Source organism: Delphinus delphis, chromosome 8 (assembly GCF_949987515.2).
Source record: "Delphinus delphis chromosome 8, mDelDel1.2, whole genome shotgun sequence".
NCBI lineage: Eukaryota > Metazoa > Chordata > Mammalia > Artiodactyla > Delphinidae > Delphinus > Delphinus delphis.
This window is the reverse complement of record NC_082690.1, coordinates 34812715-34840026: the sequence shown is the minus strand read 5'-3', so window position 1 is coordinate 34840026 and position 27312 is coordinate 34812715. Positions and strand designations below refer to the sequence as shown.

General features: G+C 36.4%; 1 protein-coding gene across 1 annotated transcript in view; it reads left to right on the top strand.

Annotated features, from left to right (window-relative positions):
- The window catches only part of CNTN5 (contactin 5), a 416285-nt gene that overhangs the window by 330355 nt on the left and 58618 nt on the right, over positions 1-27312 (top strand). The window contains exon 12 of the mRNA XM_060018068.1: positions 13800-13949. Coding sequence (XP_059874051.1) covers positions 13800-13949 — 150 coding nt within the window. The remainder of the gene's footprint in view (positions 1-13799; positions 13950-27312) is intronic.

Sequence of the window (27312 nt, the reverse complement as noted above, 5' to 3'; positions counted from 1 at the left end):
CTGATCTGATCTTTATGATTTCTTTCCTTTTGCTAACTTTGAGGTTTTTTTTTGTTCCTTTCTCTATTTGCTTTAGGTGTAAAGTTAGGTTGTTTATTTGAGATGTTTCTTGGTTCTTGAGGTAGGACTGTATTGCTCTACACTTTCCTCTTAGAACTGCTTTTGTTGCATACCATATTTTTTGAGTCATTGTGTTTTCCTTGTCGTTTGTTTCTAGGTATTTTTTTATTTCCTCCTTGATTTCTTCAGTGATCTCTTGGTTATTTAGTAGTGTATTGTTTAGCCTCCTTGTGTTTGTATTTTTTACAGATATTTTCCTGTAAATGACATCTAGTCTCATAGAGTGTGGTCAGAAATGATACTTGATATGATTTCAATTTTCTTATACTTGCCAAGGCTTGACTTGTGACCCAAGATATGATGTATCCTGGAGAATGTTTCATGAGCACTTGGGAAGAATGTGTATTCTGTTGTTTTTGGATGGAATGTCCTATAAATATCAATTAAGTCCATCTTGTTTAATGTATCATTTAAAGCTTGTGTTTCCTTAATTATTTTCATTCTGGATGATCTTTCCACTGGTGAAAGTGGGATGTTAAAGTCTACTTTGTGTCCTGTACTATGATTTCCCCTTTTATGGCTGTTAGCATTTGCCTTATGTATTGAGGTGCTGCTATGTTGGGTGCATAAATATTTACAATTGTTATGTCTTCTTGGATTGATCCCTTGATCCTTATGTAGTGTCCTTCTTTGTCTTTTGTAATAGTCTTTATTTTTAAGTTTATTTTCTCTCATATGAAAATTGCTACTCTAGCTTTTTTTGATTTCCCTTTACATGGAATGTCTTTTGCCATCCCCTCACTTTCAGTCAGTATGTGCCCCTAGGTCTGAAGTGGTTCTCTTGTATACAGAATATATACTGGTCTTGTGTTTTTATCTGTTCAGGCAGTCTGTATCTTTTGTTGGAGCATTTAATTCATTTACATTTAAGGTAGTTATCGATATGTATGTTACTATTATCATTTACTTAATTGATTTGTGTTTGTTATTGTAGGTCTTTTCCTTCTCTTGTGTTTCCTGTCTAGAGAAGTTCCTTTAGCATTTGTTGTAAAACTGGTTTGGTGGTGCTGAATTCTCTTAGCTTTTGTTTGTCTGCAAAGATTTTAATTTCTCCCTCAAATCTAAATGAGATCCTTGCTGGGTAGAGTAATCTTGGCTGTAGGTTTATTCCCTTTCACCACTGTAAATATGTCCTGCCATTCCCTTCTGCTTTGCATAGTTTCTGCTGAAAGACCAGCTGTTAAACTTATGGGCATTCTGTTGTATATTATTTGTTGTTTTTCCCTTGCTGTTTTTAATATTTTTTCTTTGAATTTAATTTTTGATAGTTTGTTTAATATGTGTCTTGACATTTTTCTCTTTGCATTTATCCTGTATGGGACTCTCTGCACTCCCTGGACTTGACTGACTATTTCCTTTCTCATACTAAGGAAGTTTTCAACTATAATCTCTTCAAATATGTTCTCAGCCTCTTTTTTTTTTCCTCTTCTTCTTCTGGGACCCCTATAATTCGAATGTTGTTGCTTTTAATGTGTCCCAGAGGTCTCTGAGAATGTCCTCAATTGTTTTCATTATTTTTTTCTTTATTATACTCTGTAGTAGTAATTTCCTGTATTTTATCTTCCAGGTCACTTATCCGTTTCTTCTGCCTCAGTTATTCTGCTACTGATACTTTCTAGAAAAATTTTAATTTCATTTTTTTGTTGTTGTTCATCATTGTTTGTTTGCTCTTTCATTCTTCTAGGTCCTTGTTAAACATTTTTGTGTTTTCTCCATTCTATTTCCAAGATTTTGGATCATCTTTACTATCATTACTCTGAATTCTTTTTCAGGTAGATTGCCCATTTCCTCTTCATTTGTTTGGTCTGGTGGGTTTTTACCTTGCTCCTTCATCTGCTGTGTGTTTCTCTGTCTTCTCATTTTTCTTAACTTACTGTGTTTGGGGTCTACTTTTCACAGGCAGTAGCTTCGTATTTTCTGTTGTTTTAGGTGTCTGTCCCTAGTGACTAAGGTTGCTTCAGTGGGTTGTGTAGGCCTCCTGGTGTAGGGAACTGGTGCGTTTTCTGGTGGGTGGCACTGCATCTTGTCTTTCTGGTGTGCAGGACCATTTCCAGTGGTGTGTTTTGGGGTGTCTGTGACCTTATGATTTTTGGCAGCCTCTCTGCTAATGGGTGGGGTTGTGTTCCTGTCTTGCTAATTGTTTGGCATAGGCTGTCCAACACTGTAGCTTGCTGGTCGTTGAGTGGAGCTGAGTCTTAGCTCTGTGACGGAGATCTCTGGGAGAGCTTTCACCATTTGATATCACATGGAGCCAGGAGGTCTCTGGTGGGCCAACATTCTGAACTCAGCTGTCCCTCATCAGAGGCCTGACACCCAGCTGGAGCACCAAGACTGTCAGCCACATGGTTTCAAAGGAAAGGGAGATTAAAATAAAAAATAAATAAATAAATAAAATAAAGTTATTAAAATAATTTTTTAAATTATTAAAAATTAAAAAGTAATTTAAAAAGAATGAAAGAAGAGAGCAACCAAACCAAAAAACTAGTCCACCAGTGATAACAAGTGCTAAAAACCATACTTAAAAAAAAGTAAAAAGGACAGAGAGAACCCTATGAAAAATTGTAAAACATAGCTATACATACACAATCACACAAAGAAGCATACACATACACACTCGCAAAAATAGAAAAAAATATATATCTCAAGTCTGCAGTTGCTCCCAAATTTCACCGCCTCAATTTTGGGATGATTTGTTGTCTATTCAGGTATTCCAGAGATACAGGGTACATCACGTTGATTGTGGAGACTTAATCCGCTGCTCCTGAGGCTTTTGGGAAGTCTGAGGTTTTCTGCCAGCATTCAGTAGGTGTTCTGTAGGAGTTGTTCCACATGTAGATGTATTTCTGTTGTATTTGTGGGAAGAAAGGTGATCTCCACATCTTACTCTTCTGCCATCTTGAATGTCTCCCCCTAGGTAAGAGTCTTTAAAACCTATAGTTATGGCTAGGAGAATATAAATATATGTAGCTTTGGGAGGAAGGATAGTTATAAATTTTATACTAATTTTGTTTTTTAACATTGCATCAGAAATAATTACATCAAGATTAAAACAGAAATTAACTGTTGGTCACACCTGGCAATTTGAACTCCCCTTTCATTCATTCAACAATAATGTGACAAGAAACCTTCAGACAGTGATCTAGGCACTTAGGATGTATGAGGGAACAAAACAAAACAAAATATTCATGCTCTTGTGTAGACGGTATTCACATGGGTGAGGACAAACAATAAACAGAGAACATAATAAACATGTAAGTTAAATAGTATCTTGGAAGTTAATGAATGAAACAAATAAAGAAATATTATATTGTAAGGAAGATCAGAAGTACTGTGGAAGAGGTAGTATATTAGTCTGCTTGGGCTGTCATAACCAAATGCCATCACCTAGGTGGCTAAAACAACAAAATATTATTTTCTAACAGTTCTGGTGACTGAGCATGTAGGTGTCATCCAGTTCCTTTTGATTTCTGCTGAGAATGCTCCCCCTGACTTGCAGATAGTAGCCCTCTCACTGCGTACTCACATAGCAGACAGACAGGAAGCAAGTTTTCCAGCGTCTCTTCTTATAAAGACACTATTCTTATCAAATCATTGCCCCACCCTTATGACTTCATTTAACCTTAATTACTTCCTATTTTCAACATAGCTTAATATATTAAAGATAACACAGTATCAATTCCCCAATGTCTCTTCATTTCTCTCAGGATGAAAGCCCGAATCCTTTATGACTTTGTTCCTCCAATCCTTCTACAAACTCATTTTCTACCATTCTCACTCTGCTTCTGACTCACTGGTCTTCTAATGTCCTGCCTATAATGCATCTAATACCTTTGTACTAGTTACTCCTTTTACATGGGATGCTTTCCTCCAAATACTGGCATAGCTAAATCCAAACTTCATTCAAAAGTTCACTCAAATGCACCTTCCTAATGAGGCTCATACTGACCACACTGTTTAAAATTTCAAGAGATGTGTGGTGAAGATAGCTGAGTAGAAAGATCCTTAACTCACCACTTCCCATGGGCACACCAAAACTACAGCTATTTACAGAATGACTACCTATGAGAATGACCCTAAGACTAGGAGAAAACATTATTCTGCAACTGAAGATATAAAGAAGAAACCATAAAAGAGATGGAGAGGAGGGACAGAGACACTGTGTAGTTGAGACCCACACCACCAGGTATGTGACCCACAAATGGGAGGATAATCACAGTCTCAGAGGTTCTCCCCAAGGAGCAAGGATTCCAAGCCCTACATTGGGCTCCCCACCCTGGGCATCCTGCACCAGGAAGAAGAGTCTCTAGAACTTCTGTCTTTGAAGGCTAGTGGGGCTTGCATTCAGGAGAATTGGAGGGCTGTAGGAAATAGGGACTCCACTAGTAAAAGGCATACACAAAATCTCACACATTTCAAGTCCCAGTGTAGGGGCCATAATTTTAAAGGCATCTGAGTCAGCCCACTTGCTGATCTTGGAGAGCCTCCTAGAAAAGCAGGAGGCAATGGAGCTCCCCTTGGGGATAGAGACACTGGTGACAGCCATTTGGGGGAGCTCATTCTACCACAAGCACACTGATGTTGTCAAGTGCCATTTTGAAGTCCTCTGTCTAACCTATTATTGCTGAGGGCCTACCTGCCCACCAGCAGGCTGACACCAGCTCAGGGCCCACCCAGGCTGAGCAGCCAACCATTTCAAAACTTGGCCCTGTCCTTAGCAGGCCAGCAGCCATGAGGCAGCATCTGAGAGTCAAACAGAATGGAGGCCAGTCTAGCCCACCAGAGCACCCACAGTAGTCAGCCTCACTATAATAGATGGGTCCATGCAACCCAAATAGGGGAGGCCCCTAGAGTATATAGCTCCAGTGACTAGAAGGGAGTGTGCTGTTGGACGTCTATTAGATGTCTCCTACATGAGAATACTTCTCAATGATGGGGAAGTATAACTGACTTATCCAACACATAGAAATAAGCAAAGAATTAGGCAAGATGAGGAGACAGAGGAATATGATAAAAAGGAAAAAGAAAAAAAATCTCATAATACCTCAGAAAAAGAACTAAACAAAGTGGAGATAAGCAATCTACCTGGTAAGAAATTCAAGATAATGTTCATAAAGATGCTCACTACACTCAGGAGAACATAGATGAATGTGGTGATAATTTTAACAAAGAGTTAGAAAATATAAAGAGGATCCAAACAGAGCTGAAAAATACAATATCTGAAATAAATACACTAGAAGAAATCAATACTATATTATGTAATACAGAGGAACAGATCAAACTGAAGACACAGTAGTGAAAATCACCCAAGTTGAAAAAAGAAAAAAAAAATTTTTAAAAAAATAGGACATGGGCTTCCCTGGTGGCGCAGTGGTTGAGAGTCCACGTGCCGATGAAGGGGACACGGGTTTGTGCCCTGGTCCAGGAAGATCCCACATGCCATGGAGTGACTGGGTCCATGAGCCATGGTCACTGAGCCTGCACGTCTGGAGCCTGTGCTCCACAGTGGAAGAGGCCACAGCAGTGAGAAGCCCGCATACTGCAAAAAAAAAAAAAAAAAAAGGACAGTTTAAGAGACCACTGGGACAACATCTAATGTAATAGCATTCATGTTATAGAGGTCCCAGAAGAAGGGTCAGAGAAATCATTTGAAGAAATAATAGCTGAAAACTTCCCTAACCTCATAATGGAAACAAACATCAGGTTCCTGGAAGCACTCAGTGTCCCAAACAAGATCAACCCATAGAAGCCCACACCAAGACATACCATAATTAAATGTCAACATCAAAGATAAAAGGATATTTTTTTAAATCAGCAAGAGTAAAACAAGTTATAAGAGAACTTCCATAGAAAAATCAGCTGAATTTTTAGCATAAACATTGCAGGCCAGAAGGAAGTGGCATGATATATTCAAAGTGATGAAAGGAAAAAACCTACAAACAAGAATACTCTACTCAGAAAAGCTATCACTCAGATGTGAAGAGATTTACAGACAAGCAAAGGCAAACAAACATACAATAAAGTGAAACATACAATAAAAGTGATAGATCAACCATTTATAAAGCTAGTAGGAAGGTTAAAGACAAAAGTAGTAAAAGCATCTATATCCACAACAAGTTGTTAAGGGATACACAAAGCAAAAGGTGTAAAATGATGTGAAAAATATTAAACTTTGGGGGGAGTAAAAATGCAGGCTTATTAGAATGCATTCAAATTTAAGAGATCATCAACTTAAATAATTTTATATATATATATATAGTTATATAGTTATATAGTTATATATGAACCTCATGGTAACCACAAACCAAAAATTTACAAGAGATATGAGATACACACAAAAGGGGGACAGGAATTCAAACATAAAACTAAAGATAGTCATCAAACCACAAGGGAAGAGAGCAAAAGGAGAAGTGAACAAAAATGAACTGTGGAAACTACCACAAAACAGTTAACAAAATAGCAATAAGTACATACTTATCAATAATTACTTTAAATTTAAATAGACTAAATGCTCCAATCAAAAGAAATACAGTGGCTGAATGGATGAAAAAAAAGAGCCATATATGCAATGACAAGAGACTCACATCAACTCTAAGGAAACAAATTGGAAGTGAGGGGCTGGAAAAAGATATTCCATGCAAATTGAAACAAAGAGAAAGCTGTAGTAGCAATATTTATATTAGACAATATAGACTTTAAAACAAAAACTGTAACAAGAGACAAAGAAAGATATTACATAAAGCTAAAGAGATCAATCCAAAAAGAAAATATAACAATTGTAAATATATATGCACCCAACCTAGGAACACATATACATAAAGCATATATTAACAAACATAAAGAAAAAATTGGCAGTAACACAATAATAGTGGAGAATTTAAGATCTTGCTTACCTCAATGAACAGATCATCCAGGCAGAAAAACCAATAAGGAAACACTGTTCTTAAATGACACATTAGACCAGATAGATTAACAGATATCTACAGAATATTCCATCCAAAAACAGCAGAATACACATTCTTCTCAAGTGCACATGAAATATTCTCCAGGATAGACCACATGCTAGACCACAAAACAAGTCTCAGTAAATTCATGAAGAATGAAACCATACTGAGCACTTATCCAAATGCAATGATTAAAGACTAGAAATCAACTACAAGGAAAAAAAACTACAAAAAAACACAAACACATGGAGGCTAAACAATATACTACTAAACAAACAATGGTGGGGGATTTCTCTGGTGGTCCAGTGGTTAAAACTCTGTGCTTCCACAGCAGGGGGTATGGGTTCAATCCCTGGTTGGGGAACTAAGATCCTGCAGGCTGCACAGCCTAAATAAATAAATAAATAAAATAAATTTAAAAAAATAAAGAAAGCATTGTTCTGCTAAGGTATATTATTTGGAAAAAAGAATAATAACTAACATTAAGAAATGAAAGACTCCTTATAAAAAAAATCAATGGGTCACTGAAGAAATCAAAGAGGAAATCAAAAAAATTCCTGGTGACATATGAAAATTAAAACAACATCTTAACATCTATGGGATGCTGCAAAAGCAGTTCTAAAGTTTTAGAAATACAAGTCTACCTCAGGAAACCGGAAAAATCTCAAGGAAACAACCTACCCCTACCCCTAAAGGAACTAGTAAAGGAACAAATAAAACCCAAAGTTAGTGGAAGATATGAAATAATAAATTTCAGAGCAGAAATAAGTGAAATAGAGACTAAATAAAACAATAGGAAACAAAAACCAATAAAACTAGGAGCTGTTTCTTTGAAAGTATAAACAAAATTGATAAACCTTTAGTCAGACTCATCAAGAAAAAGAGAGCCCATATCAATAAAATCAAGAATGAAAGAGAAGTTACAACAGTTACATAAATAATAATAATAATAATCTCTTATAAAGGATCATAAAAGATTACTATGAAAAATTATTTGCCAATAAATTGACAATCTAGAAGAAATAGATAAATTTCTAGAAACTTATAATCTCCCAAGACTGAATCAGAAAGAAATGGAAAATAAAACAGATCAGTTACTAGTATTGAAAATGAATCAGTAATAAAAAAAATAAAAGCCAACAAAAAGAAGTACAGGACCAGATGACTTCAAAGGGTATTTCTACTAAACATTTAAAGAAGAGTTAGTACCTATTCTTCTCAAACTATCCAAAAAAATTGAAGAGGAAGGAACATTTCTAAACTCTTCCTATGAGGCCAACATCACCCTGATAACAAAACTAGATAAAGACAACACAAAAAATAAAAATATATGCCAATATCACTGATGAACATGGATTCAAAAATCCTCAACAAAATGTTAACAAACTGAATTCAACAATGCATAAAAAAGATCATACAGCAAGGTTAAGTGGGATTTATACCAGGAATGCAAAGATGATTCAATATTCCTAAATCAATCAGTGTGTACCACATTAAATAATTGAAGAATAAAAATCATATACATATCAAAGTAGATACAGAAAAGCTTTTGAAAAAAATCAACATCCATTTATGATAAAAATTCTCAACAAAGTGAGTATAGAGGAAATATGCTTCAACATAGTAAAGGTCATAAATGACAAGCCCATAACTAACATCATATTGAATGGTGAAAAGCTGAAAGCATTTCCTCTAAGATCAGGAACAAAACAAGTATGCCCACTTTTACTACCTTTATGGAAGTCCTAGCCATAACAATCAGACAAGAAAACATAAATAGAAGGAATTCAAATTGGAAAGGAGAAGTAAAACTCACTGTTTTCAGATGAAATAATACTATACATAGAAAATGATATAATGAAAGAATTAATATTGTTAAAATGACCAAACCATCTAAGGCAATCTAAAGATTCAATGCAATTTCTATCAAAATACCAATGGCAATTTTCACAGAACTAGAACAAATAATTCTAAAATTTGTATGGAAACACAAAACACCCCAAATAGCCAAAAAAATCAAGAAAGAAAGAAAAAGCTGGAGGTATCATTCTCCCTCATTTCAAACTGTACTACAAAGCTACAGTAATCAAAATAGTATGGGAAATGAGAGCCCAGAAATAAACCCACACACATATGGTTAATTAATCTATGGCAAAGGATGCAAGAATATAAAATGAGGAGAAGAAAGACTTTTCAGTAAATAATGCTGGGAAAACTGGATAGCTACATGCAAAAGAATCAGATTGGACTACCTTCTCACACCATATACAAAAATAACTCAAAATGGATTAAAGACTTAAATGTAAGACCTGAAACCATAAAATTCCTAGAAGAAAACATAGTACACTGTTCGACATCAGTCTTAATATTTATTTTGGATCTGTCTCCTCAGACGAGGGCACTAAAAGCAAAAATCAACAAATGGGACTACATCAAACTAAAAATTTTTAGCATAACAAAGGAAACTATCAACAAAACAAAAAGGTAGACTACTGAAATATTTGAAGATGTTTGCAAATCATACATCTAATAAGGGGTTAATATCCAAAATATACAAAGAACTCATACAACTCAACATCAAATAAAAAAATCAAACAACCTGATTAAAAAATTGGCAGATGACCTAAATAGACATTTTTCCAAAGAAAACATAGAGATGGCCAACAGACACATGAAAAGGCACTCAACATCACTAAGCATCAGACAAATGCAAGTCAAAACTACAATGAGATATTACCTCACACCTGTGAAAATGGTTCTTAGCAAAAAAGCAACAAATAACAAATGTTGGTGAGCATATGGAGAAAAGGAAACTCCTGTGCATTCTTAGTAGGAATGTAAGTTGGTATATCCACTATGGAAAACAGTAATAGCTTCCTCAAAAAAAATTAAAAATAGGATTACTAAAATCTGGTGCTTGCTGTTGTATTGCCAGATGCAGAAATGCAGCAGAACACTGATGCTCCCTCCACAAGCTCTTGTCATCGACCAAGCTCTTGATTTTTAAAATCTGGACTTAGCCAAGTATATTTGGCCACGTTAAAAATAGTATCTTTGTTATTAAAATTTTGATTGCATAATTTTAAAAAATAGAATTACTATAAAATCCAGCAATCCCACTTCAGGGTATTTATCTAAACAAAACAAAAACACTAGTTCAGAAAGATGTATGCACTCCAATGTTCATTGCAGCATTATTTATAATAGCCAGGATATGGAAGCCACCTAAGTGTTCATTGATAGATGGATAAAGAATATGTGGTAAATATATAAACAGTGGAATATTACTCAGCTATAATAATAATGAAATCTTGCCTTTTGACATAATGTGTATGGATTTAGAGGGTCTTATGCTAATGAAGTATCAGAGAAAAACAAATACCACATGATCTCATATATGGAATTCAAAAAACAAAAAAAGAAAGAAAACAAAATGAAAACAGACTCTTAGATACAGAGAACAGACAGACATCGCCAGAAAGTTGGCATTGGGGGATGTGAAATAGGTGAAGGAGATTAAGAGGTACAAATCTCTAGTTATAAATAAATAAGTTACAGGCATGTAATATACAGCCTAAGAATATGGTCAGTAATATTGTAATATATTTGTTTAGGGACAGATGGTTACTAGACATAATGTGGCAATCATTTCATAATGTATGCAATGTCAAATCATTCTGTAGTGCACGTGAAACTAACATAGATTGTGCATCAAGTGAATTTCCAAAAATTAACATAAATTTAAAAAAATTTTTAAAATCACAACCTGCCTGCTATGGACTGACTTGTGTCTCCCCAAAATTAATATGTTGAAATCTTAACCACTGTATGACTGTATTTGGGGGAGACGCCTTTAAAGAGATCAGACAGCAATTAGATATACAAGGCTGGAGTTTAAGAGTGAGGTTTAGAATAAAGATATAAATTAGGAAATTATTGGCATATAAATTTCATTTAATACCATAAAACTGCATGCCATCTCCAAGGATATAAGCATAAAATAAAGAAGAAAGGAGTATGAAAACTAAGCCCTCAAGTATCGAATAGAAAGAAGTTGTGGAAAAGGAGCCATCCAAAGGATACAGAGGGGAAGCAACCATTTGTTAAAAAAAAAAAAAAAAAAAGAATGTGATAGCCTGACAGAAAAAAAGAGTAAAATCTATCAAGAAAGAGAAAGTAGTCAGCTGGGTCAAATGCTGCTGACTTGGAAAGTATGATGAGGAATGAGAATTGATCATTGATTTAAGCAACATAGAAGTAATTCGTGATCTTGACACTAGAAGTTCTAGTAAAATAGTAAGGACTAAAGTCTCACAAGAATTGGTTTAAGAGAAAATGGAGAAAAGTTAATGCAGACAACTCTTTTAAGAAGTTTTGCTGCAAAGGGAAGTGGAGAAATCAAAACACTTTGAAGTCAGAGATGTCATAATTTGCTTATGAGTTGGAGTGGTGCAGGGGAAAAAGAAAGAAATCCAGGATGACCCCCAAATTTTGGATACAGAAATTGTCATTCACTGAGTAAGGAATACTGCAGAAGTAGGTGGGGGAAATTAAGGTTAAGAATCTCATCTAAATAGAAATGTTTAATAGGTCATAGGACATGTGAATTTGGAGTCTAGGGAGGAAGTTCATGGCTGAAAATATTGGCGTCATCAGCATACAGAAGGTATTTAAAATCATGAGACTAGATAAGATCACCATGGAGTTAAAAAAAAAAAAGGGAGTTAGTAGATCTGTGGTGCACCTGGAAGAAGAAAAGAAACTAGCAACGGAGACTGATAAGGCATAATCAGAAGGGAGAAAAACAGAAGTTTTGAAAAGTATTTCAAAGAGAAGAGCATGATCAACTGTGTAATAGCATGATGTTAGAACAAACAGTCTAAGGAACAGAGACCCAACCATACGGTTTTAGCAATAGAGACCATTGGTGATCTTTACAGGAGCAGTTATAGTGGAATGCTGGAGGTTAAGAGCTTGATTGGAGTGGGTTCAAGAGTGAATAGAAAGAGAATAATTGGAGATAGCAAATAAGGCACAAATAACTCTCGAGAAGTTTTGCTATAAAAGAAACATAGAGACTGAGTGAAGGCTGGAAGGAGAGAAAATTTTGAGACAATTTTGTTTTGATTTGTTTTTAAGTGGGAAAAATACCTGCATGCTTGCTTTAGAGACATTTGTGGGGGAGGTGGGGAGGAGAGAGACACAACTGAGATGGACTGACCTCTTCTTTACAATATCTTAAGAGGGCCACCCCTTGAGAGGCATAAAGTTGCCTTAGAGTGGATTCATGTTTCTACTGTAGTTAAAAGTTGTAAGAATGTTCAGAAAGAAGAATGAGTATATGGCAATTTTGCTAATGACGGATTATGAATTCCAAAGGCCCTAATAAAAGGATTTTAAACAGTAGGGAAGGATGACAACTGAGACAGAAAGAGGAAATGTGCAGAGTTCTATGGGGATTAGAATAAAATGGATGAGGCACGACCTATCTGTCTGGAGTTGCTTGAAATGACTGACATAAACAGAAGTCAATGAAACAGTAAGTCTTGAGGGACCCAAGGCAAGTATTGGTGAAACAGTGTATGTTGGGGTCTAGGGGGAGCTGAGTGTCTTGGTATCTCTTCTTCCCACCTTTATGTTTGGCATACACAGCTCAGTATTCTACCAACAGTGGCCTTTATCCCCTACCTCTTAGACTCCAAACATGTCGCTCATTTGCCAGTGCAGCAAAAGGGAACAGACTTTTTTCATATCTTCATTTCATTGCTTTAAAAAGTCAGCTCTGTAGGGCTGTGAGATTTGTCAGTCAGCCCACACTGCCTATGCGCTGATCATTCACCTTTCATGGAACTAATTATCTGGTAATATTCTACTGTTACATTTCAAAAGAGATTTTTATGGGAAATCCAAGATGCATTTAATTAATTACACCTTGTCACAGTAAAAGTCCATCAAGTCATCAGATCAAGAGTTCCCCCCTGCCACTGCCCTGCCATGTTTAAACAGAAATCCAGGGCTGATATAAACCCAGAAAATGATTGAACTTCATAAGGGAGGTTTTCTACTTTCCCCCTTTTCACTTCTATAACAAATGTTCTTCCAGAAATATTTCCTACACAGCAGAGATGAGTGAACAAGAAAAGCAGTCAAATAGAGCATAAATGCTATGTAAAAAATACTTTACTATGTGGTAATTATATTGACACACAATTTTATGTTTTAATAAAATCTAAATGTAGTGCAAAAATCACTCCAAGGAGAGTTCAGAGCTTCCACTTTGAAACCACAAACTGGAGTTTTTAAATTAGAGAAATATATTCTTACTCTGCTGCTTGGAACTGCCAAGTGGCTAAGCATGTTTGCCAGAACTGTGAGGAGAAAACTGCTCAAGAAATTTCTCTAGAAATATGAGAACTATTTGCTTAAATTAGAGCACTAGTTGGTGTCTTATCTGGGGCTGAGGGGTTGACAAAATGATCATGGCAAGTTATGTTATGTCAATCTATGTGTAAATATGAGATGAAAGAATTCTAACTACAACAAACTGACATGTGCAAGTGCTTACTTCTGAAGATTGATTTTCATTTTACTAATGAGATGGGAGGTGACACATGACCATGTGTTATAAGGATGTACGCAGCAGCCTGCCAATTATGTCAGTGCCTGTGATATCTTTGATCACGATCTATAAGCATTTCCAGTTCACTTAATGGCATGCAATCTACTTCCTCTCCACAGTCCCAGAAATCATAACAGGGGACATGGAATCAGCCATGGCAGTGGACCTGAACCCCTGGGTGGAATATGAATTCAGAGTGGTGGCCACCAATCCAATTGGGACTGGAGATCCAAGCACCCCATCTCGAATGATCCGCACAAATGAAGCAGGTAAGAATATTGGGGAGTCAGCATTCTATTTGGTATGTCCCTAATCACTTTTAAAGCAAGTTGAATTAACCATTAATGCTTGCTTTAGTATATTTTTTCCTGATTCATTTACCTAGACATCATAAAATATTTTCCTTCAAAATAATTCTTTCATTTTATCTGTTTTCAGAACATTCTTTCCTTGTTTCTACAAGTACAGGTCTAGGTGCTTCAATTTCCTCCCAAACCTTGCCTGCATCAAGTTACCATGAAACTGAAGCAGTTAGTTTCTTCTTCTAATTATATACTCATTCAATACAGCAGACCTATAAAATTCAGAATAGATTAGCTCACCCTCTTTTTCACCAGTGATAACAGTTACCTCTAATTATAGGGTACTTCCTTAAACTCTTTATGTTGCCCTTCACCGTCTGAGCTGGTATAAATTACACTTGGTAAAGACAAACATAGTCTTAACTTGACCTACTGCCATCTTGATGTCTATGTGTAAAATAACTGCTTCCTAACTCAGAAAAAAAAAACAGTATTCTTCTGGCCTTTTAGAATGAAGTATCTCTGATAGAATCTTTCTAAAGACCACACAAGGAAAATTAACAGCTTTATTTAAAAACAAATGTTAAGATAACTTGTCCATCATCTGGAAGAAGCAGAATAAAGAAAAATTGTTAGTAGAGTTTTGATTACTTTGGACAAAGTCTTATTGAGATTTATCTGTATGTCCCTATAAAATTGTATATAAAAAGTATTTAGTAAGGCACTAGCTTAGGCAAACACAAATATCAATAATGTTGATAAGAAAGATTAAAACAACAGAGAAATGAAGAGGGGGGTTGATTACAGATATGAGAAGGAGAAATACAAATTAATGTCTTTACACTCAATGGTAACAGGAATCTCAATAATCATTACAACGTAAGTACACTAAGGATGAAAATTTTGTCTTATTTGTTCACTGTTTTATCTTCAATACCTAGAACAATGTCTGGCACTGGTACTCCATATGTCTTTGTTGAAAGATTAAAAAGGAATATTCCTTTTCTTTCCTTTATATGCTGCTATCCACATCAGGACCCAGGTCAGAGACACATGTACATAGAAGTTTAAGAATGAACTGTGTATTGTACAGTTTGTATCATAGTTATAGAATTGGACCAAAAATGTGATTTGTGACTTCTTAGAAATTGAACAAAGCTTATAATAATTAAAATAAATTATCAAAAGAGTTGGTTCTTTCTCTAAAACGCACTCAGTCTGGTTCTTAAAAAGAGAAAGAAGGAAAAGAAAAGAATCCCAAATGATCAACTTATTGCATAAAATGTGAATAATCATTAAAAATATGTTCAAATTCTTTTCATATAAAAATTAAGCAACCAAGAAAAGAACAACTAGTCTAAATATGTTGGAAAAGATTCATTCACAGAAAAATCCAACTTTTCTGCTTTTGTGATTTGCCTATCACAAGTTGTTTTTTTTCTGCTACTTTTTCAATAGTGTGAATTTTTAATTGAACATTAATTGCTAGGTTGGATTTCCATGCATTCGTGAAATCAGCTTTCATTGTGTACAGGTGTTCATTAATTAAGGGCATAACAGGTTAGTTGTTCCTCATTTTATGTACTCACTGTGCAGATATTGAAATGACTGCCAATATTAATACTTAGGCTCACATATTTTCTAAAAAACACTGCCTTAATTTGCATATTGTTAATTGTGTTTGAACAAAGGCAAAGATTACTGCCTAATTCAGATGTTCTCTATAAATATTCATTTCAAAATAAATAATCCGTTTGGGGTGAATAATCATTTTAGACTTTCTGTAGTACAAATCTCTTTGTGCTATTAAAAATAACAACAACACTTTCACTTTTCAAGTTAAATCGTATTCAGATAATGCATTTTAAAAGATTTGTCCCTTGTCTATTTCTGAAGCTACTTCAATCATATAGCGCCTGTCTCTCCATTTTATCATGAGTTCTATACACATGACATACTTTAGTCCATTAAAATCTTATGGAAGAGAAGAGAAATAGCATGAAAAATACATGAAATACTCTTTTTTGAAAGTGAGTTGAGGAAGGCTGTACTGCATACTTTATGCTTCTTGTGCTTTGGTACCACACAGGGCTAAAGCTGCTAATGGTGTTGAACCAAGGGTTGAGTTTTGTGCCTGTTTTGTCAGGCAGCACAGATTAAAAGGGACACTAACATCCTGAGACATCCTCTCAAGTGATGCACTCTGCCTCTATTAAGTACATGTCCTGCATTTTAAAAGATGATGCTGTTCTAATGGGCCAAGTAATCTTTGAAAACCAATGGAGCTGCCTGGAAGAGAAAAGGTCTCACACTCGGGATATTGAATCAAAAGTTTTATGTCCCTTTAAAATTCTCCTCTTTACTAGAATATTCTAAATCCCAAAGCAGTTTTAGTAAAGCATTTTTACCTTAGATTGTTTCTTGCCCACACACCAAAAACGGTTAATTTTTCTTTGCAATATACTGTAGGGTATATTTTGAATTTTATGGTCATCAAAAAATTCTTCATAAGCAATAAATATAAGATAAATTGGTTTAGTCAACTTATTATTTTTAGGATGTCAAAATCGTGGTACAAATACAGATTTCCCCAGCTATCTAAAAGGAAAGCATTCCTAAGAAAACTTGTAAGCCAAAATGGCATAAAGTGAAGAACCAATTTTCATTTTTCACCTTTTTCATAAAAGTGAAAATCTATTCAGATTTTTTTCAGTTTGTGAAAATAGGTACTAATGTAGGTCTTTTGTAAAAAAACAAAGTGGTATAAAGCAAACTTTTGAAAAGCAAGGGATACCTGTATATGTTTGCACTTTAATGTATGTTTATATTTATTTATTTATAGTTCAATTTTCTTACAAGTTTTAGTGAGTTTGTTAGCTACAGAGAGAGAGAGAAAGAAATTTGCAAATGTGGAAATGTGTTACTATCTTCAAACCAGTATATAAGTTTGTGTTGAATACTGGGAATGCTTTCTCTACCATTTAAAAAGATGACACTCAAGAGAGAAAAATCACATTTTAGGAAATGAATTTTGAAATAAACACTCTGGTAGAAATAATAAAATATGTAAATATGAATTTAGCAAGAAAAATTCTCTCATTTAATTAATTCTCTCATTTAACTGAACTTTAATATTCTGTGTTACATATTTATAACACTAACTGATGAAAGATAAATGAAAAGGAGAGAAGATACCATTAACTATGTAATCTATAGTTTAGAAAGGTTTGGTCTTCTCTGTTCTATAAAATTTCTATTATTATTAAAGCTCTTGGTTTAAATCTCAATACCTGCAGTTTTTTATTCCAAATTATGATGAACTGATAGAGAGAGATAAAAGAAGGTGCTACCTAATACCTGTAATTAAGAGTTTGAGGTTCAGAGTTATGCAGGTCTGGATTAATGTTCCTCTCTGCCACTTACTAGCAATAAACATGGGTAAGCGATATGCATTGTTTAAGGCTCAATTTTTTCACTTGTAAAATGGAGATCATATAGCAACCTACTCCTTTGGATTATTGTGTTAAATAAGATAATGAAGGTAAAGAGTTTGGCACATGGTAAGTGCTTAACATTAGCCATTTATTATTATTATTATCATGAATTTAAATGAGTTATTACTTTATTAAATATAAATTTAAACGAAAGTAATTATGCATGTTGCTATTTTCGTATAGAGGAAACATTTTCAGGTTAAATGTATGTTTGTCAACATAGTAAGAGCCATTCAGTCTCTTGGCTTGCAGTTGCCTCCAAGACACTGTCCTGTTGAGAAGTCTCCACAGCAGACTGTGTGTCATCCATCCTGGCCCCTCAACCCACCTGAATGGTTGGGGAGTCAAGAGAGCCCTTCAGAGTGTGGTGCACAGTACAGAGCACCATGTTCCCCTCTACATCCCCCTTCTCCACCTCCATGTCTGGGCTCTCCATGCTGCTTTTCTTGTCTAGCCACCCTCATCCATAAGTGGATCATATTGTCACAACACGTAGCCATTTTCTTTGGTTCTTATAACATAGATAACACAAAAGGAGCAGAGAAGAAGAAGTGTCAAATGAAAGACTTTGCTTAAACACATTGTTGCATACTCAATAACTTTCTAGTTTCTTAGTGCATTGTAGTCTGTCCTGTCATTCCCTTTGGACTTTGAAATGGAAAATGTCACATATTTTTTGCGACACAAGGAAAAACTTTTCTACATTTAAGAGATTAATGGTCAACCAGATAAATATGACTATCAGGTAAACAATCAGATGAAAATCTTTCCTAGCCTTAGCACTTTCTGTACTATATTATGTTACAGTTAGGTAACTGGTTTACTGAGCAGACTGAAATACATAGAGTTTAAACATAAGAGTTTAATTCTTCTCCCACCATTGTTCTCCAATATGTTCCATCTCATCTCTGGCTTCAGCCTCAACTATATCCAAGGCTCTTTTAGGTACTAGGACAGTCTCATTTTCAACTATTAAAAAATTCTATACTGGGGAGGAGCTTCAAGATGACGGAAGAGTAAGACGTGGAGATCACCTTCCTCTACACAAATACATCAGAAATACATCTACATGTGGAACAGCTCCTACAGAACACCTACTGAACGCTGGCAGAAGACCTCAGACTTCCCAAAAGGCAAGAAACTCCCCATGTACCTGAGTAGGGCAAAAGAAAAAAGAAAACACAGGGACAAAAGAATAGGGACAGGACCTGCACCAGTGGGAGGGAGCTGTGAAGGAGGAAAGGTTTCCACACACTAGGAAGCCCCCCCGGGCGGAGACTGCGGGTGGCTGAGGGGGGAAGCTTCGGAGCCACGGAGGAGAGCGCAGCAACAAGGGGGGTGGAGGGCGGAGCGGAGACATTCCCGCACAGAGGATCGGTGCCGACCGGCAATCACCAGCCCGAGAAGCTTGTCTGCTCATCCGCCGGGGCGGGCAGGGCTGGGAACTGAGGCTCAGGCTTCAGTCGGATCGCAGGGAGAGAACTGGGGTTGGCTGCATGAACACAGCCTGAAGGGGTTAGTGCGCCATAGCCAGCCGGGAGGGAGTCCGGGAAAAAGTCTGGACCTGCCAAAGAGACAAGAGACTTTTTCTTCCCTCTTTGTTTCCTGGTGCCCGAGGAGAGGGGATTAAGAGCGCCGTTTAAAGGAGCTCCAGAGACGGGCGCTGAGACTGCTGCTGCAGCCACCAAGAAGCCTGTGTGCGAGCACAGGTCACTATCCCCACCTCCCCTCCTGGGAACCTGTGCAGCCCGCCACTGCCAGGATCCCATGATGAAGGCACAACTTCCCTGGGAGAACACACACCGCACCTCAGGCTGTAGCAATGTCATACTGGCCTCTGCCGCCGCAGGCTTACCCCGCACCCGTGCCCCTCCCTCCCTCCGGCCTGAGTGAGCCAGAGTCCCCGAATGAGCTGCTACTTTAATCCCGTCCTGTCTGAGCGAAGGACAGAGGCGCCCTCAAGCGACCTACACGCAGAGGCGGGGCCAAATCCAAAGCTGAGCCCCGGAAGCTGTGCGAACAAAGAAGAGAAAGGGAAATCTCTCCCAGCAGCCTCAGGAGCAGCGGATTAAATCTTCACAATCAACTTGATGTACCTGCATCTGTGGAATATCTGAATAGACAACGAATCATCCCAAATTCAGGAGGTGGACTTTGGTGGCAAGATATATACTTTTTTTCCCTTTTTCTCTTTTTGTGAGTGTGTATGTATATGCTTCTGTGTGTGATTTTCTCTGTATAGGTTTGATTTTACCATTTGTCTTAGGGCTCTGTCTGTCCGTTTTTGGATTTTTTTTTCTTTTCTTTTCTTTTTTTTTTACTTTTCAAACTTTTTTCTTAATAATTATTTTTTTTATTTTAATAACTTTATTTTATTTTACTTTATTTTATTTTATTTAATCATCTTTCTTTCTTTCTATTTTTTCTCCCTTTTATTCTGAGCCATGTGGAATGTGGAATGAAAGGCTCTTGGTGCTCCAGCCAGGTGTCAGGGCTGTGCCTCTGAGGTGGGTGAGCCAACTTCAGGACACTGGTCCACAACAGACCTCCCAGCTCCATGTAATATCAAACGGCAAAAATCTCCCAGAGATCTCCATCTCAATGCCAAGACCCAGCTTCACTCAACGACCAGCAAGCTACAGTACAGGACACCCTATGCCAAACAACTAGCAAAACAGGAACACAACCCCATCCATTAGCAGAGAGGCTGCCTAAAATCGTAATAAGGCCACAGACACCCCAAAAAACACCACCAGATACAGTCCTGCCAACCAGAAAGACAAGATCCAGCCTCATCCACCAGAACACAGGCACTAGTCCCCTCCACCAGGAGGCCTACACAACACACTAAACCAACCTTAGCCACTGGGGGCAGATACCAGAAACAACAGGAGCTACGGACCTGCAGCCTGCGAAAAGGAGACTCCAAACACAGTAAGTTAAGCAAAATGAGAAGACAGAAAAACACACAGCAGATGAAGGAGCAAAGTAAAAACCCACCAGACCTAACAAATGAAAAGGAAATAGGCAGTCTACCTAAAATAGAATTCAGAGTAAAGATAGTAAAGATGATCCAAAATCCTGGAAATAGAATAGAGAAAATACAAGAAACATTTAACAAGGACCTAGAAGAACTAAAGAGCAAACAAACACTGATGAACAACACAATAAATGAAATTAAAAATTCCCTAGAAGGGATCAATAGCAGAATAACTGAGGCAGAAGAATGGATAAGTGCCATGGCAGAAAAAATACTGAAATAGCTACTGCAGAGCAGAATAAACAAAAAAGAATGAAAAGAACTGAGGACAGTCTCAGAGACTTCTGGGACAGCATTAAACACACCAACATTCAAATTATAGGGGTCCCAGAAGAAGAAGAGATAAAGAAAGGGACTGAGAAACTATTTGAAGAGATTATAGTTGAAAACTTCCCTAATATGGGAAAGGAACTAGTTAATCAAGGCTAGGAAGCAAAGAGAGTCCCATAGAGGATAAATCCAAGGAGCAGTACTCCAAGACACATATTAATCAAACTATCAAAAATTAAACACAAAGAAAAAATATTAAAAGCAGCAAGGGAAAAACAGCAAATAACACACAAGGTAATCCCCATAAGGTTAACAGATGATCCTTCAGCAGAAACTCTGCAAGCCAGAAGGAAGTGGCAGGACATATTTAAAGTGTTGAAGGAGAAAAACCTACAACCAGGATTACTTTATCCAGCAAGGATCTCATTCAGATTTGATGCAGAAATTAAAACCTTTACAGAAAAGCAAAAGCTAAGAGAATACAGCACCACCAAACCAGCTTTACAACAAATGCTAAAGGAACTTCTTTAGGCAGGAAACACAAGACAAGAAAAAGACCTATGATAACTAATCCAAAAGAATTATGAAAACGGGAATAGGAACATACATATTGATAATTACCTTAAATGTAAATGGATTAAATGCTCTAACCAAAAGACATAAACTGGCTGAATGGATACAAAAACAAGACCCATATATATGCTGCCTACAAGAGACCCACTTCAGACCTAGGGACACATACAGACTGAAAGTGAGGGGATGGAAAAACATATTCCATGCAAATGGAAATCAAAAGGAAGCTGGAATAGCAATTCTCATATCAGACGCAATAAACTTTAAAATAAAGAGTATTACAAGGGACAAAGAAGGACACTACATAATGGTCAAGGGATTGATCCAAGAAGATATAACAATTGTAAATATTTACGCACACAACATAGGAGCACCTCAATACATAAGGCAAATACTAACAGCCATAAAAGGGGAAATCGACAGTAACACATTCATAGTAGGGGACTTTAACACCCCACAGTCACCAATGGACAGATCATCCAAAATGAAAATAACTAAGGAAACACAAGCTTTAAATTATACATTAAACAAGATGGAATTAATTGATATTTATAGGACAGTCCATCCAAAAAAAACAGAATACACTTTCTTCTGAAGTGCTCATGACACATTCTCCATGTCAGATCATATCCTGGGTCACAAATCAGCCTCGGTAAATATAAGAAAATTAAAATTGTATCAAGTATCTTTTCTGACCACAATGCTATGAGACTAGATGTCATAAAAGGAAAAAATCTGTAAAAAATACAAACACACAGAGGCTAATCAATACAATACTAAATAACCAAGGGATCACTGAAGAACTCAAAGAGGAAATCAAAAAATACCTAGAAACAAATGACAATGAAAACACTAAAACCCAAAACCTATGGGATGCAACAAAAGCAGTTCTAAGCGGGAAGTTTATAGCAATATAATCCTACCTTAAGAAACAAGAAACATCTCAAATAAACAACCTAACCATACACTTAAAGCAATTAGAGAAAGAAGAACAAAAAAAAACCCAAAGTTAGCAGAAGGAAAGAAATCATAAAGATCAGATCAGAAATAAATGTAAAAGAAATGAAGGAAGTGATAGCAAAGATCAATAAAGCTAAAAGCTGGTTATTTGAGAAGATAAACAAAACTGATACACCACTAGCCAGACCCATCAAGAAAAGAAGGGGGAAGACTCAAATCAATAGAATTAGAAATGAAAAAGGAGAAGAAACAACTGACACTGCAGAAATACAAAAGAGCATGCGAGATTACTACAAGCAACTCTATGCCAATAAAATGGACAACCTGGAAAAAATGGGCAAATTCTTAGAAATGCACAACCTTCTGAGACTGAACCAGGAAGAAATAGAAAATATGAACAGACCAATCAAAAGCACTGAAATTGAAACTGTGATTACAATCTTCCAACAAACAAGAGCTCAAGACCAGATGGCTTCACAGGCGAATTCTATCGAACATTTAGAGAAGAGCTAACATCTATCCTTCTAAAACTCTTCCAAAATATAGCAGAGGGAGGAACACTTCCAAACTCATTCTACGAGGCCACAATCACCCTGATACCAAAACCAGACAAAGATATCACAAAGAAAGAAAACTACAGGCCAATATCACTGATGAACACAGATTCAAAAATCCTCAACAAAATACTAGCAAACAGAATCCAACAGCACAATAAAGGATCATACGCCATGATCAAGTGGGGTTTATCCCAGGAATGCAAGAATTCTTCAATATATGTAAATCAATCAATATGATATACCGTATTAAAAAATTGAAGGAGAAAATCCATATGATCATCTCCATCAATGCAGAAAAAGATTTCGACAAAATTCAACACCATTTATGATAAAAATCCTGCAGAAAGTAGGCATAGAGGGAACTTTTCTCAACATAAAGGCCATATATCATGACAAACCCATAGCCAACATCATTCTCAATGGTGAAAAACTGAAACCATTTTCTCTAAGATCAGGAATAAGACAAGGTTACTCACTCTCACCACTGTCATTCAACATAGTTTTGGAAGTTTTAACAACAGCAATCAGAGAAGAAAAAGAAATAAAAGGAATCCAAATTGGAAAAGAAGAAGTAAAGCTGTCACTGTTTGCAGATGACATGATACTATACATAGAGAATCCTAAAGATGCTACCAGGAAACTACTAGAGCTAATCAATGAATTTGGTAAAGTTGCAGCATAAAAAATTAGTGCACAGAAATCTCTGGTATTCCTATATACTAATGATGAAAAATCTGAAAGTGAAATTAAGAGAACACTCCCATTTACCATTGCAACAAAAATAATAAAATATCTAGGAATAAAACTACGTAAGGAGAAAAAAGAGCTGTATGCAGAAAATTATAAGACAATGATGAAAGAAATTAAAGATGATACAAATAGATGGAGAGATATACCATGTTCTTGGATTGGAAGAATCAACATTGTGAAAATGACTCTACTACCCAAAGCAATCTACAGATTCAATGCAATCCCTATCAAACTACCACTGGCATTTTTCACAGAACTAGGACAAAAAATTTCACAATTTGTATGGAAATGCACAAGATCCCAAATAGCCAAAACAATCTTGAGAAAGAAAAATGGAACAGGAGAAATCAGGCTCCCTGACTACAGACTATACTACAAAAGTGCAGTAATCAAGCCAGTTTGGTACTGGCATAAAAACAGAAGTATAGATCAATGGAACTGGATAGAAAGCCCAGAGATAAACCCATGCACCTATGGTCACCTTATATTTGATAAAGGTGGCAAGAATATACACTTGAGAAAAGACAGCCACTTTAATAAGTGGTGCGGGAAAAACTGGACAGGTATATGTAAAAGTATGAAATTAAGACACTCCCTAACACCATACACAAAAATAAACTCAAAATGGATTAAAGACGTAAATGTAATGCCAGACACTACCAAACTCTTAGAGGAAAACATAGGCAGAAGACCCTATGATATAAATCACAGCAAGATCCTCTTTGACCCACCTCCTAGAGAAATGGAAATAAAACCAAAAATAAACAAATAGGACCTAATGAAACTTAAAAGCTTTTGCACAGCAAAGGAAACCATAAACAAGACCAAAAGACAACTCTCAGAATGGGAGAAAATATTTACAAATAAAGCAGCTGACAAAGGATTATTCTCCAAAATTTATAAGCAGCTCATGCAGCTCAATATCAAAAAAACAAACAGCCCAATCCAAAAATGGGCAGAAGACCTAATTAGACGCTTCTCCAAAGAATATATACATCTTGCCAACAAACACATGAAAGGATGCTCTACATCATTAATCATTAGAGAAATGCAAGTCAAAAGTACAATGAGATATCATCTCACACCGGTCAGAATGGCCATCCTCAAAAAATCTACAAACCATAAATGCTGGAGAGGGTGTGGGGAAAAGGGAACACTCTTGCACTGCTGGTGGGAATGTGAATTGGTACAGCCACTATGGAGAACAGTATGGAAGTTCCTTAAAAAAATACAAATAGAACTACCATATGACCCAGCAATTCCACTACTAGGCATATACCCTGAGAAAACCATAATTCAAAAAGAGTCATGTACCACAATGTTCATTGCAGCTCTATTTACAATAGCCAGGACATGGAAGCAACCTAAGTGTCCATCAACAGATGAATGGGTAAAGAAGGTGTGGCAATATATACAATGGAATGTTACTCAGCCATAAAAAGAAAGGAAATTGTGTTATTTGTAGTGAGGTTGATGAACCTAGAGTCTGTCATACAGAGTGAAGTAAGTCAGAAAGAGAAAAACAAACACCGTATGCTATCACATATTATGGAATCTAAGAGGAAAAATAAAGAGTCATGAAGAACCTAGGGGCAAGACGGGAATAAAGGCACAGGCCTACTAGAGAATGGACTTGAGGATATGGGGAGGGGGAAGGGTAAGCTGTGACAAAGTAAGAGAGTGGCATGGACATATATACACTACCAAACGTAAGGTAGATAGCTAGTGGGAAGCAGCTGCATAGCACAGGGAGATCAGCTCGGTGCTTTGTGACCGCCTAGAGGGGTGGGAATGGGAGGGTGGGGGGGAGGGAGGTGCAAGATGGAAGAGATATGGGAACATATGTATATGTATAACTGCTTCACTTTGTTATAAAGCAGAAACTAACACACCATTGTGAAGCAATTATACTCCAATAAAGATGTTTAAAAAATTAAATAAATAAATAAATAAAATAGAGAAGAGGTTATTCTCAATATTTTCAAACTACCCTATGTATTAGCCATTCAAGTATAACTAGTGGCTTGTGTGTGCTTCTTTTATTTCTTTTTTTCTTTTTAAATACTTAGTGGCCTATTTGGAACTAGGGAGTTATGAAACTGAATATCTATATCTCATGTGTATAGCTCCAAGTAGAGCTGAAATAGTAAGTTCTAATAGGTACATTTTTTTTTTCCTGCGAAGATTTGTCTTGGAATACAATAGATATGTGTAACCTTTTGATTGTTTATTGACCTCGGTGACAAAAGAGTCTGAAATAAACATCTAGTACCCAAAAAGTAACAACAACAACAAAATTCTATATTAACTTAATAAACACTTTCATCTCATATCCAGTTCCATGTTTCTGTCCCTCCATCCCAGCACAGCCTTGACTCAAGGGTTATGATTTGTCTTTTCTTTCTTCTTTCTACTTCCTCCCTGACCTTCCAACTGCTATTCTGGTCACTTCCCAGGTCAGAAAAGAAGAAAATGAAAAATGACTTCACGTGTCGTAATTTGTTGTTCTCACGTAAATGTTGAGTGCTCCAGGAGATGGCATTTGTCCACATTCTGCTTCTTTCATTCTCGGAGTACATTGGTTTCTTAAGAGACTATCCTATCTCCTAGTAGGCAGCTTCATTGGCTGTGATACCAACAGGCTTATTCAAACCTACCTTCCACAGTGTCTGCTTTGCCCATGATAATCATTTTGCATTTCTGACCTGCCAAACTCTAGAAATGCCATATGTTCTCAAGAACTATTTTGGTCTCTGCTCTAGTAGCATAGTGCAGGGCTGAGCCATCTTACATAATTCTGAAGCTCAACAGCATCCAGCCAGGATGTGAGAGGTAAGCATCTGTAATCTCCTCATCAGCTGTTTTGCTTCTCTTGTCACTTAGCTTGAGGGGGAAATGATACTCCCACTTTGCTCCTAGAGAGAGCTGGGGATGGAAGGATATGCCACAGCACATCTATCTGCTAAGCTGACAACCTTCTTCCAAAACACTGCTTGAGCTAAAATTTTATATATATGGCTGGAGGGGGGTAATGGGAAAGGGTCATGAAATTGGTTTTCTCTATTTCCTAGTAGTTCTGTGGTTTTGTCTAGCCAACCTCATTTTAGCATCTGAGGTTACATGTGTCTCATCCCAAGTCCAGAAAAGACTCATTAAACTTCCTACTACAGTTTCTTTCCCTGTACATTACCTTCCTACTTCTGAAAGGATCTTGCTTTGTTCATATTTGTATATTCACAGTTCTTGTCCATGATAATTACTTAGGAAACTTCACTGAGTTCAAAAGTTATGGAAAGAACACAATAAAATACTATTATAAGATGGGGCTGAATTAATTTTCCCAGGGGCATGTGGGTTGGCCTTGTAAATGGCATTTAATGGAGCTTTGAAGGCCAGCCCAAATGAGACTCAGGCAGAATTATTTATAGGGGGCAATTAAAAAATCTACATACTATTGTCAGGCACTGGTGTGTACAGAGAAAAGGCATAAAACTGTGGGGTTTTTAAAGGTCTTTCTAGTCTACGCTTCTAAAAAATATATATGATATAAAAAATGTAAAGCAGTCAACTGAAATAATTGGGAAACTCTAAAAGAAAATACTATTAAATGAACATTATAACTTTCTTCAACTCAATGAGTAATTTAATTATATTAAATAAAAGAAATTGTTCTTAGTAACATTAAG